Source organism: Sminthopsis crassicaudata, chromosome 3 (genome assembly GCF_048593235.1).
Source record: "Sminthopsis crassicaudata isolate SCR6 chromosome 3, ASM4859323v1, whole genome shotgun sequence".
NCBI lineage: Eukaryota > Metazoa > Chordata > Mammalia > Dasyuromorphia > Dasyuridae > Sminthopsis > Sminthopsis crassicaudata.
The window spans coordinates 557,016,027-557,030,507 of record NC_133619.1 but is presented as its reverse complement, the minus strand read 5'-3'; the positions used below and the strand labels follow the sequence as shown (position 1 = coordinate 557,030,507).

At 37.2% G+C, this 14,481-nt stretch overlaps 1 protein-coding gene across 1 annotated transcript in view; it reads left to right on the top strand.

Moving 5' to 3' along the window:
• Positions 1-14,481, top strand: part of ME3 (malic enzyme 3) — a 279,762-nt gene that overhangs the window by 258,081 nt on the left and 7,200 nt on the right. The window contains exons 9-11 of the mRNA XM_074304676.1: positions 9,690-9,787; positions 10,041-10,154; positions 12,059-12,164. Of these exons, the coding sequence (XP_074160777.1) occupies positions 9,690-9,787; positions 10,041-10,154; positions 12,059-12,164 (318 nt within the window). The remainder of the gene's footprint in view (positions 1-9,689; positions 9,788-10,040; positions 10,155-12,058; positions 12,165-14,481) is intronic.

Genomic DNA, 14,481 nt, shown 5'->3' with positions numbered 1-14,481 from the left:
AACTCCTGACTTCCTGAGTCTAAACCCAGCAAGACCCACTTCAGTCATTGACTAAGATGTGCAGAGACGAGGATATGCACTGCTGAAGACCCTCTTTCCCCAATGAAATAACAGCTTCTTAAAGTGCTAGGAACTATAAATAAAGTGCATGGGCCCCTGCCCTCAAAGAGTTCATAGTCTAGTGCGGATAACACATTAAATAACTGTAATAAATAATAGACCGTGTTAAGTATATAAGGGAAGTCAAAGTCCTTTGGGACATCTACTAGGAGAAATAACAATTCTGGTTAGAGGAATCAGGGAAGGCTTCTTACTAGAGGTAATAGTTGAGTTACATTGGAAAGGATGAATGTGATTTCAACAAGCATAAATGAGGGATGAGAGATGGGGGTTGGAGATAAGGTGACTTTCTATGTGTAACAAGGGATTGGATGTAAGCCTGAAAGATAGCCAAAGCTCTGTGCCTCAGATCACCTAGGGATACACGGTGCCCAGTTGGTACAAAAGTTCAACCAGGAAAGGAGAAATGGAACATTGATCACTCCTCTGAGCAGATACCTGGGTGATTTGCTCAATCCCTTAATGGAGCTACCTTTGAGCCACTTTCAGGAGTCTCAGAAAAATCATGGAGAATGGAAGAAGTAACACAGGCCTAAAAACCAGCAACTATTGTCTCAATTTTCAAAAAAGAGAGAGAGAGAGAGAGGTCGTGTTTACAAACTATGTGAGTTTAACACATTCTTGGGCAGCGTGCAACATGCTTACCTTTGGGCAAAGTAATTTACAGTCTCTCATGTGATTCTGGTGGATAAGACTGGGAAATTTGCTGCAGAGAAATTTACTCTAAGGGATAATTTGGTGAAATATATTTGAATTGCATTAAATAACCAAAAAGCAATGAATAATGAGCTGTTATCATCTTGGAAGGAGATCTCACTTAGAGTACTCAAGGGATCTGTGTTTGAGTTAATGCTGCTCAGGATTTTTATTGACAGCTTGAATAAAGAATAGATGGCGTGTATATAAGATTTAAAGATGACACAACACTTTGGTCCAAAAACCCAATCCGAAAATATCTTAATTGTGACATGTGCTACCATAGCAATTACTCTATTAGGTAGTTTTGATTATTTTTACAGAATATTGGGGGGGGGTTGTATATAGGACTGGGGATTTGTTGGGAATTACTTCATCAATCAACAGGCATTTAGTATTTACTATGTGCCAGGAGCCCTGAAGATACAAAAACAAAATACAAAATCAGTTCCTGCCCTCAAGAAACTTATATCGTAATGGAAGAGACATCTTAAACATAAATCAGCAAATATAAAACCCTCCCAAAGTAAATGGAAGGTAAGTAGCAACTGGGGAATTATAAAGCTATCTGTTAGATTAAAAATTAAATGTACCAGTTAAAATGTCCCCAGGCTAGAATGATAGGCTGAATTGAAAAATCTGAAATTTAACAAAGATAAATATAAATTTCAATACTAAAGTTCAAAGGATCAATGTTATAAGTTGAGGAAAGAGGAGAAATCTCTGGGATAAAGTTCCTATGAAAAAGATTTGGGGGAAGGAAGGGAAAAATCGGAATAGAAGGTTTTACAAGTATCAATGTTGAAAAATTACCCATGCATATGTTTTGTAATAAAAAGCTATTTTAAAAAATAAATAAGTAAAATGTTTAAAAAAAAAAAGATTTGGGGAATGGTTCATGGACCCTGAGCTCAATATGAATAACAGTCTGGTAAGGATGCTTAAAAAAGGCATATGTAGGGGGCAGCTAGGTGGTGCAGTGGATAGAGCACCAGCCCTGAATTCAGGAGGACCCAAGTTCAAATCTGGTCTCAGACACTTAACGCTTCCTAGCTGTGTGACCCTGGGCAAGTCACTTAACTCCAGCCTAAGAAAAAGAAAAAGAAAAAAAAAAAGGCATATGTTGACCTAGACTGCATTGAGAGAAGCATAGTATCCAGACAAGGATGCTCCATCTCGGTCGGGCTGTATCTGGCTGACTGGATTCAGTACTGGATCTTAGAGTGGAAAAGGAATCTGAAAGCTAAGAAGGTAGATTGATTCCAGAGTATGGAAGTTCTTTAATGTTGAGCCTTTAAGCTTTACATGGTCATCAGTGAAGGGATCCAGAAATCACAACAGACTCTTGAAGCAGAGTTAGCAAACACATGGCTTTGCTAGTCATTTTTTCTGGTGCTATTTGACAAGAATTAGGTGTTAAGTGAGTCTCACCTCTCGTCCCCTGTCCCTTAGTAATTATGTGCTCTTCATTTCATGAAAAAGAGTTATGTACAAATAACAAGTGTTTTAGGGTTTGTAGAAACCTGCAGGCAATCTGCCTCCGCCCTCCAAACTCAATCAAGTATATTTCCAGGCCTCTGTGGGTGAAAGGGTTAATTCTTTTCCTTTCCCAGATGTACTTTTGTTCAGGGTGGAGATTCCCTATATTTTCCTGAGTGTGATTGTTGGGAGATCTGTGCTGGTTAAAAGCAAAACGGAAACTGCCCTTGAGTAAATTTGAGGTTTGTCCTATTCAGCTATTTCCTGAACTTACAACCTCTAGTACCCAGTTTTCAGGAAACCCAGTTATTGAAAACTTATTTGAAAAAAAAAAAAGTTTATTTTTTTTTCTCCTCTTAAATACAGTAGAAACCAGATAATGCTATTGACCTTCCTGTGCATCTCCTGGTCCTTAATCTGTTCCTCCACCCAACTCTGAAGTCAATCTCAGAACAATCAGAGAGTTTTAGTCCATCAAAAGGGAATGTGGGAAAAAAGAAGGAACTTGAACTAAGAAGTCTTATCCCTGCCTCTTACTAGTTCTGTGACTTTAGAAGAATCATTTTACATATTTGGAATTCTGTTTCTTCATCTAAAAAGGAAGGAATTGGACCAGATGATTTCTAAAGTCTTTTCCTAGTCTAATACTATGGTTATGTAGCACATGTAGACACTGGTTATAATCTAGTTACAAACTGGGAGTCAGAGCTACATCTTCCTCTCAATGCTCCAGGGATAACCCTGAAAAATCAGAGATTGCTCTCAACTCCCATGTGGTATTTTCCTCTCGATATAATTTGACTTCTTAATTTCATCTAACCAATGATTATTGATCCAGTATTATTTTTGATCAATGTTGTTTTCAAAATCATTGATTATCAGTTAATGTCAATTTGTGTTTACAAAGAATATTTACTTAAAAAGCATAATAAGGACAGAAGTGCAAAACTACCTAACTTTTCCCTCTAACTGAGGGCACACTTATCTCTTCTATACCTCAGTTTCTAGGGAATTTGGATTCAAAGAGATGACCAAATATTTCACCTACCTAGGTGTGCAATGGAAGAGTCAGTCCCTTAAATGAGGGAGGACACAGGATCTCAGATGCTGGGCTTATCTACTGCTGGGTTGGGTCAAGCAGATCATTCTTTAGGGCTGCCTCATCAATCAGGTCTTCTGTGGAATATCAGACAGGGATTCCTGTTGTTGAACTTCTCGAGGTTATTTTTTCAAAACTCGGTTGGTTATAATCTGGTCAGTGGCATTTCTATTTCTCATTCATCCAATCTCCAAAAAAGAATGAGCACAACAGGAAAAAAAATCTAGCATTGAATTAATGGCTACATGGTGTTTTGGTTAGGGAGATAAAGCAGCAAATATGATAGCAGCTTCTCTTGCCTCTCTTTCCACCTGGAAACTTACAGTGGTTCTTGCCTTGCTCACTTCAAGGAAAGGTAGATTTCCATAGTCCATATCTGCCTGCCCCTCCTTGCTCTTCTTCTCTTCCCTTTCATTTGAATAAATTTTACTACTTTATATTACTGAATCACTAGTGAAGAAAACCAAATAGCAATATAGAAGCCAGAGGGTACCAAGGAGAGACGAAGTTAAGTTGGCTGGCCTGTCCAAGTTGGAAAATATGTTAACATATTTAAATTTATATTTTTTTACATTTTTTCATTTAGCACCTCTGTTCTGGGAACTAGAACTACTATCAGAATAAATGTTAATAAATGCAAGCATCTAAGTGCAATTAGGCATTTTACTCTCTAGTCCTTAACTATTAGGAATTTTAATTCTTTACTTTTTCTTTCTCAACTTTAGAGAAATTTTAAATTCCTCCCACATAATTATTTCAGTGTTAAATTACCCCTTCCTCCAGGCCTGTCATGACTCTTATTTTACTTGGAGTTCAAGCCTCCCTATAACCGGATCTAACCATCTTGTTGAAAGTCTTTGGGTTGGCACAATAAGCTTGCTTATTCAAGCTGCTTATTCAGCACTCTTAGTATAAAAGTATGTCTTCAACCATGTCTTGTTTTAAGGAAGAAACTCCTTTCAGTGATCCATAAAGCTTGGCAAAAATGAAAAGAAAGATTATAATAGTATGTATAGTAGTGTGAATCTCTGTGATTATCTTATTTTTCATGTAATGATCTTTTCTATCCACCAAATTAACTGAATCCAAGTTTTCCCCTCTTCCCTATGCCCACTTCTCAATCATTTAAAATGCATTCACAGTACTTAATTTGGCTCTTGGAAACATAAAATAAGGCATATTTTTCCTTCAATTCCAACCACCATCTTTCTCCATTCCTTTGGCTAATGCAAAGTTAAACACTTGGGACTGCAGAACTATTTGTATTCTTAGTCTGAAAACAGACCTTGTCCTGGCATAGGACAGCAAACTTTTCAAGTATTTATAAAGATGTTTTGTGGGAAAGGGATTAAATTTGTTCTCTTTGGTCCCTGAACACAGATTTGGGAGCAATGGGTAGAAGTCATGGAGACATAAATATGCTTAATGAAAGAAAAAACATTGTGAGAATATAGAATGGGAAGGAAATAGATCCTATAGACACACACACACATACTCGTCCTTCAAGCAAAGACTAAGTAATCAACTGTTAAGTGTGTTGCGTTAGGGATTTTTCCAGTATGAATTGAGTGGATAGCCACTGAGGTCCCTTCCTTCCAATTCTGAAATACTGCGATTCTATGAATATATGAAAAGGTTTTGAAAAAAAGATATAAAGTATTTTCTCCATATCATGAATTTGGTTGTCCTCATTTATCTTTTCCAATTATTTCCCTATCAGTCACCTTTTCTGTTTCCAACTTACGTCCTTTCCTTCCCCTTTCCTTTTTCTTCTTCCTCTGTTTAAACCTTAGGGCTACTCCATGGTACCCAAAATGAAATAAGTTGTTGTTTACAGAATTAAGAGTTTCTCTCCTTCACTGATAAGGGCCAAGAAACATTGGCTTTTTAGTAGGAAGATATAGTATAAAAAATGGTTTGCCTGAGTTTATACAAGCAGTAAGTGTTTGAAGCCAAATTTGAATTCAGTAAAAGGGAAAAGATCAATATCTTCAGTGTTTTGCTCTGTATTGCCCTGCTTATCTTTTATCAGCTAAAATCATTAGGATAAGAAATAACTGTGGTTTATATTAAAAACAATCCCAGGCAAAAAAGGTACAACTATAGTAATCTAGTGTTTGACAAACCCAAAGATACCAACATTTGGGATAAAAGTTCATTATTTGGAAAAAACTGTTGGGAAAACTGGAAATTAGTATGGCAGAAATTAGATATGGATCCACACTTAACACCATTTACCAAGATAAGATCAAAATGGGTCCATGATTTAGGCATAAAGAGGGAGATAATAAATAGATTAGAGGAACAGAAGATAGTCTACCTCTCAGACTTGTGGAGGAGGAAGGAATTTATGACCAGAGGAGAACTAGAGATCATTATTGATCACAAAATAGAAGATTTTGATTACATCAAACTAAAAAGTTTCTGTACAAACAAAACTAATGCAAACAAGATTAGAAGGGAAGTAACAAATTGGGAAGATATTTTTATAGTTAAAGGTTCTGATAAAGACCTCATTTCCAAAATATATAGAGAACTGACCCTAATTTATAAGAAATTAAACCATTCTCCAATTGATACATGGTCAAAGGATATGAACAGACAATTTTCAGATGAGGAAATTGAAACTATTTCCACTCATATGAAAGAGTGTTCCAAATCACTACTGATCAGAGAAATGCAAATTAAGATAACTCTGAGATATCATTACACACCTGTCAGATTGGCTAAGATGACAGGAACAAATAATGATGAATGTTGGAGGGGATGTGGGAAAACTGGGACACTGATACATTGCTGGTGGAGTTGTGAAAGAATCCAGCCATTCTGGAGAGCAATCTGGAACTATGCCCCAAAAAGTTATCAAAATGTGCATACCCTTTGAGCCAGCAGTGCTACTACTGGGCTTATATCCCAAAGAAATACTAAAGAAGGGAAAGGGACCTGTATGTGCCAAAATGTTTGTGGCAGCCCTTTTTGTAGTGGCTAGAAACTGGAAAATGAATGGATGTCCATCAATTGGAGAATGGTTGGCTAAACTATGTTATGGAATATTATTGTTCTGTAAGAAATGACCAACAGGAGGAATACAGAGAGGCTTGGAGAGACTTACATCAACTGATGCTGAGTGAAATAAACAGAACCAGAAGATCACTATACACTTCAACAATAATACTGTATGAAGATGTATTCTGATGGAAGTGGAAATCTTCAACATAAAGAAGATCCAACTCACTTCCAGTTGATCAATGATGGACAGAAATAACTATACCCAGAGAAGGAACACTGGGAAGTGAATGTAAATTGTTAGCACTACTGTCTATCTACCCTGGTTACTTATACCTTCGGAATCCAATACTTAACGTGCAACAAGAAAATTGGATTTACACACATATATTGTATCTAGGTTATACTGTAACACATGTAAAATGTATAGGATTGCCTGTCATCAAGGGGAGGGAGTAGAGGGAGGGAGGGGATAATTTGGAAAAACGAATACAAGGGATAATGTTATTTTAAAAAATACTCATGCATATATAATGTCAAAAAAAAAAGTTTTATAATTATAAAATTAATAATAAAAAAAACAGTCCCAGGGAAAACTACATTATAGTCACAGGGAAATTCCTGTGTTAGTTAACCTTACAGTGTAACTAAATATTTTTTTAGTGAAAATTCATTTGCAAGTTATGACATTATCTTCTTCATATCATTGGTCCTCTGAGAACAAAGGGCAAACCATAACAAATCATTATAAAGCACGTACCTTAACTAAGTGACCGTAATAATTATACCTATATATTAATCATTATATTAAAATGATGATGTAAGAAAATCCTATAAAGAGCTAATTGAGACATCACAGGGCTAATTGACACATCATGGAAAGAACAAAGTTAGGACATGAAAAAGTTGGGACCTAACGGCCTGCAGTCTTGCATAAATCAGCTTTTAGAGGAACTGTGAATTTTGTATCTTGGGGTGTCAGACTCTACTGGAAGGACTCGAGACCCCTTTGTTTCCCTTAATAATGTTGTCTTCTTTGCCCAGATAGGCTTCCTACTTTCTTTTTTAGAGATGACAAATTCAAATGAAAATAGGCACCTCTAAACTTTATCTAACTATCTACGGCCACATAATGACTTGGAAAATCATTTATTTAAAGTTACCTATGTTTTATTATATTTTTATTCATTTCATAAATTATATTTTAGTGAAGTTTTGAGACTTTTCTTCTAAGCCACACTCTAAGACTGTACCTTGAAGAAAAGATACCAACCTGGATTGGTAGGTGGAGTTTTTTCAAATGGGAGATCTTTGTCGCAGTAAAATCACAAGACCAGCCCCTCCCCTCGGACCAATGATAATGGTAATTTTAGAGATCTCTAACCATTTTTGGAAAATAGTAGATGAGGAAGGTTGAAGGAATTGGAATTCAAAAAATCTATGTAGTAAAGGAGAAGGTAATTTCCAATAGGGGCAAGATTCTCTCTAGGAAGCGGCATTTGAGGTGAATTTTAAAGTGTGGGTTGGAATTTGTCAGAGAGAGAAAGCATTCTAAGCACAGAGAACAGCATCTTTAGAGACAGGAGAGCACAAGGAAGGGAGCAGACAAGCATGGACCTGAAGAGTAGTCAAGAAGTCTGCATTTAAAGTGAGCAGAAGGGAAGGAACATGAGATAAAGCTGAATAAAGTCAGCAACAAATTATGGATGGACTCGAATGCCCAAGTAAGAAGACAGACAAAAAAGAGTAGCCCTCACCATGAAAGATTAAAGTTGGATATAAGGATTGTTAAATAATGGGTACCTCCCAAAAAAGTGTGAATTCTCTTACTAAAGATCATTAAGGTTATTAAATAATGTACAGATAATCATCATCGATGGCCATTTAAAAAAAAAATGTTTTCAGAGATCTACAAAAGCATTTAACACCACAACAGGTAGAATGCCATCTAGTGGTGGATCTGAATGACAGCTGTCCTGAAATCATTCTGAATAGACCCTGGAAGCTGACCTGCATACCCAAAACAGAGGTCCTAGAGTCTAAATCTCTGCCTGTTGATAACCTGGCATCAAAATTAGCTCAAAGAACTAAGGATTTCTTTTTTTATTCTTGAACGTCTCCAAGACGAAGATTCCATAGCCCACCTCCAAAATTCAGTCAATTTCCTTCAATTCAACAAATATTTATCATAGGTATATAGATGGTCTTTCTGGCTAGATTGTGAACTTTGTGAAGTCAGGATCCGAAACTGGTTTTTATCTTCTCTTCTCTCCCTTCTCATCTCCCTGCACCCAAATGGTCTGCGCTCATGGGACATCATAATAAATGTTCAAATCGGTCAGCCTGGCTGACTTGGGCTCCCGGTTACTTTATTAGTGCCAGTAAAGACAGCTTTCCACCAGTCTCCCATGCCATCTAGTGGTAACATCACCACAAGTCCATTAGGAATCAATCAGCTTGCAGAGAGAATCCCCTTCTAACTCCAAGAGCATGATGGGGAGAAACCCAACTCTGAAATCAGCAGCTCTAATAGAAGGATTCACAAATCTTGCTCTTTACCCAGGATCATGAGTTTTAGATCTAAGAGAGATGGTGATGCTCTTTTTCAACTTCTTCATTTTACATGAGGAAATCAAATAGATCCTGAGAAATTAGGTGATTTGTCCAGGATCATACTTTAAGTAGAAAAGCTAGAATTTTGAACCAAGGGTTCTTAATGACAAATCTAGTGATCTTTTCCCTGTCGTAGAAATAATGAAGGACTAAAGGAAAATGTCTCACTTGTGGATAACATGTATCATGATAATAGCTGAAGTTTACATAATAAAAATTTTCAAAGCATTTCACATACATTATTTCATTGGATCTTCACAACAACCTATAAAACAGGTCCTATTATTATCCCTACTTTTCCAGGGTTGTACAGTTGGTAAATATCTGAGGCAAAGTCCAAACAAAGCATTCTTGACTCCTAACTTCAGCATGTTACACATTGCTATTCATGAGGCAGCATCTTATGGTTATGTGGACTGAAAGACGGACGCTCAAATCCTTTATCCAACTAGCTATGTGACCACATGTAACTCATTTCACCTTTCTGACAGCATTCTTTTTTATCAAATGGGAATGATCTTAGTGTAAGCTACCTGTCTGCCGGTATTGTCATGGAGAATGCACTTTGTAAGCCTTAAAGAATCATAGGTGGGTTTTTTGGCCACCAGGGCATTATTCAGTATGAGAAGACCAGTTTGTGGCAAGAGATTCACCTTGAGCTTTGGTCTGGTTGTAGGCACTGCTTCTGTGGCTGTTGCTGGTATTTTTGCTGCCTTACGGATTACCAAAAACAAGCTCTCCAATCACGTGTTTGTTTTCCAAGGAGCAGGAGAGGTAGGTGCCATGTCATCCTAAAATCTTCATTCTTATTTTTTAATAATTGGGAGGTCAAGTGGTTATAGAGAGTAATGCTTCTTTGGAAATGTGATGAACACTTTACTTTTATGAAAATACTGACCAAGAGACTTCTGGAGTGGAAATGGAGAAACATTGATGATCAGTAAAATGTCAAATGCAAAAATCTAACAGTGAAAAGATTCCCATCCATCTCAAATCTCTGAATAATGCTCCCATTCTGGATTTTTAGGCAGCTATGGGAATTGCCCACCTCATTGTCATGGCCCTGGAGAAAGAGGGCATCCCAAAGGCAGAGGCTACCAAGAAGATCTGGATGGTAGATTCCAAGGGGCTCATTGTGAAGGTAATGTTTACCAAATCCCTGCAAAGTTGCATGTGGTTTCAGGCACTTGGGTATTACTTTGGGGCAATCTTGTTTGTATAGAGTTGAGAAATTAGACTAATCTGAATAAGGTCCAGTATCCCAGCAAGAAATTTTGCTACTCAAGTGTAAAAGACTAGTTTCCCCCAAGTCTAAGAATATTTAGAAATGGGACATTCTGTGCCTCCATTTCTTCATCTATAAAATGCTTTATACTTCTTAGTGCCATTGTGAAAAAGAGCACTATCTCTGGCAATAGAAACTCTGGGTTCAGATCCACACTCTGATCCTTTCTATCTAATATTGGCTACCAATATGACCTCAACAAGTCACTTAAATTTCTCTAGGTCTCAGTTTCCTTTTCTGTAGAGTGAGGAAGTTGGACTGAGAAGCATCTGGAGTCCCTTCCAGCTCTAAATCTATGGTTTTATGATCATGCCCAGTGAATTTAAAGAATCCAAAGTGCCCTTTCCACACCTGGCCAAGTAGTTGGACTAGAGGTAGGTTTTCCCAGTAGGTAGGGATGCCGAGGTTCTGCTGTGGAGTTAGCTCATGAGAAGACTTTGTAACACCTTCGGTTTTGTCATTTAAGGTAACATCACTTGTTAAAGTCTCCGAAGCATAATCAGACCTCAGGTAAAATCAAAAAGCAACAACAAAACTTTGCCTAGTCCAGTGTGTAGATTTCTTCTCTCCCTCTTCATACTAACATCATTCCTCTGGTTCTCTCATTAAAATAACTAACCAAGCAGTCATTTTTCACTGTCAAGCTTCTAGCTATGGATACTCCAGAAGAATGCTTCCAGAGGATGTTGCGTGTCAGTGGCTGAGAAGGCCAAGTACAGATCTTTTATTTGCTCTCTTTCCTGGATGCTGACTTTAAAGTCTCAGGCCATGGAATTAAGCAGTTTGTCAAGCATTGTGTTTAAAGCCGAGAAGAGAGGGGGGGAGGGGGAGAGAGGGAGAAGGGGAGAGAGGGAGAGAGGGACACAGAGAGAGAGAGAGAGAGACAGAGAGAGAGAGAGACAGAGACAGAGACAGACAGACAGACAGAGACAGAGAGACAGACAGAGAGAGACAGAGAAAGAGAAAAGGAGAAGGGAGGATAAGGAAAGAGAAAAGGAAGGAAAAAGTTAAAATAGTCCCTATTCTCCAGGAGGAGGGAAGTATGCAATTCGTCAGTCCATACAAGAGTAATTTGAGCTTTGCCCTGGAGGTCAGCCCTCCTCATAATCATTGATGATTGAGTTTAATAATGGATATTCTACATAAAGCTTTCTCTTAGTTGCTAATTAGTGCAATTCCCTTTCCTGGGGGAAAAATATTTTGCACTTCCTCTGTAGACATTTATGAGGGACAGTGTGGTGCAGAGAACAGAGAGCTGGCTTTGGAGTCTCCAGGACCTATTCTAGGTTCTTTCTTGACAATACAGATCTTGTGACTCTGAGCAAGTCAATTAACCTCTCAATGTCCCAAGTCCCTCACTAAGATTCTTAAGCAGAACAGGTACCAATGGACATTAGTAGAGACAAGCGCCTATATTGGTAAAATCACAAATCCTAGAAAGAAACTAAAAATCATATGATCTCAATAGATTTTATAAGTGACTTGAGAGAAGGAATGTGTCATTTTTGACTTTGTAGTCCCAGAGAGAAGGGAAGAGAACAGAAGCAAAGTGGAGAGGAAAGGGAAAAGAGAAAAGAAAAGGGAGGGAAGATGATGAAAAGGGAAGGGACAGACACTGATTTAGCTCCTGAAAGCTTCAAACTCAAATCTTTCTAATTCCAAGCCTCTATACTGAAATGCCACTCAGTTTGCATCCAAGGCTCAGGGCTGTTGGGGATCTTCTTGGCTTATAACTGTAACTTGTTCCTTCTTTCCCTCAGGGAAGGAGTCACCTGAACCATGAGAAGGAAGTGTTTGCTCAGGATCATGCAGAAGTGAATACTCTGGAGGAGGTGGTCCGGCAAGTGAAACCCACAGCCATCATAGGTGTGTGGAGAGCACCTTCTAGTCAGGGACTTTTTTGAAACACACACAAAAAAGGAAAAGAATAAAATGGAGGGGAAAGGGAGGAGTTTACCCTGTCTGGAAGGTGTCAAGTAATGGAGGAGATAACTTTGCCTAAGTAAGATAGGGCCAAATTAATGCAGGCCTTGATCTGAATATCTCTGAGCAAGTATTTTGAACTCATTTTAAAGCAGGTTGTGGTCCCTTTAAGAAACTGACTTGTGATCCTTTCTAATTGATTTGTGATTCAGATTACTCCCAGCCCCTCCTGACTGATGCATTAAGCCTGCACCTTTGATTCACAAATCCTGGTCAAAAGCACCCCTTTGAATTCCAATAGAAGATCTGGACCCTCCCAGCCCCCATCGGATCTGGGCCAGCTTGGGACTCCACCCACAGGCCCCTAAAATCCTCTCCTTGCAGAGGTTACAAACATGCCAGCTCTACACTTGCCATGCCAAGGGTCTCTGCCCACTGGAATACTGTTTTCCAGTGCCCTCTTCTCTTTATCCTCACTTATTTCCCTAACTAGACTTTAACCTTACTTCCAATCCCCATAATAAACCTCTTTTATCAATCTAGGTTTTCGGGTCTGTAAATTCCTTTACAGAGAACCTTGCACTGCCACTAGACCTCATGTAACTAACTCCCTGACCACCAGAAACCCTAATTTCATTTGGGTACTCCAAATCTAAACCTCATCAATTTAATCAAAAGTCTCCACTGGCACATAGTGCCCAGGACATTCTCTGGTTCTCTGAAGAGCAATGGTCCTCTAAAGTTCAAATCCCAGGTCCAATACTCACAACTTCTTTTTTTAAAAAATATTGTTTTATTTTTCTCAATTACATGTAAAGACAATTTTCAACATTGATTTTTTTAAATTTTGAATTCAAATTTTTCTTTCCCATTCTTGCCTCTCTCTTTGCTAAGATGGTAAGCAATTTTGATATAGATTATAGATATGTAATCATGTAAAATAAATTTTAATATTAATCATGCTGTGAAAGAAGAAAAAAACACAAAAGAAATACAGAAAGTGAAAAATAGTATGCTTTGATCTATATTCAAAATCTATCCTTTCTCTGGATGTGTGTAACATTTTTCATCATGAGTCCTTTAGAACTGATTGATTTCTTTAAAAAATGTTTTTTGAAACTTATAACAACAAAGATGATCATAAATATCAGGTGAGACATGAAGCAGAGAGGCACATGCTCACAAAGGAATGATAATCTCATTATTATTAGGAACAGATATGATGCACAGAACAAATTGAAAGGGCAAAGTCCTCTAGATGCTCCTTTTGCATATCATCATTCTGACTGCATCATCTCAGAATACTGAAAAGCAGGAATTCTTAAACTTGAGGTATCATGGATCCCTTTGGCAGTCAGTCTAGAAGCCTATGGAGTTCTTCTCAAAATCATGTTTATCAGCCACAGTCACTATATCTTGACATTATTTTGGTCTTCTTTGAGTACAAAGGACAACAACCAACCATAATTTTTTTTAAAATGGGGATGATAATAACATCTACTTCCCAAAGTTGTGAAGTTATCAAGTGAGTTATTTGTAAAATGTTTTGCAAATTGTAAAGTGCTATGTAATTGTTATGAGTTAATATTAACTATCATTATTGTTCTTAATTTTTTAAAATGCATATAATAATACCACTTTTTCCAAAAGTTGTTGTTAGGATTAAATAAAAATTATTTTATGCAAAGTGCTTTGCAAACTTTAAAGTATTTTGTGAATTATATTATTGTTGTAATTATGATTAATCTTTTAAATGGGGACAATAATGGCACTTCTCCCCAAAGTTATGAAGATCAAATGAATTATGATACATAAAGTGCTTTGCAAGCCTTGAGGCATTATATAAATTATATTGTTACTATTGTTATTCTTTTAAATAGGAATAATAATAGAACTTCTCAAAGTTGCAAGGATCAAATGAGTTAACTTATAGAGAGCATTTTGCAAACTGGAAAATGCTATATAAATAACATTAATCTTTTAAATAGGAATAATATTATAACCTATTTTTCAAAAATTGTTATCACGATCAAGTAAGTTAATATAAGTGAAGCACTTTGCAAATCTTAAAGCACTATGTAACTTAAATTATTGTCATTGCTATTGTTATTATTTATTACCTATATGACCTTAGGCTTCAGGTTCTTCACCTGGCTGGCCTGTGAGATACAATGATCCTGGGAATCCTTTGGTTTTTGTCTTTGAATCTCCAGCATCTTGCCCATTAGAGGCATTTAATTAAATTAGATTGATGAAGACA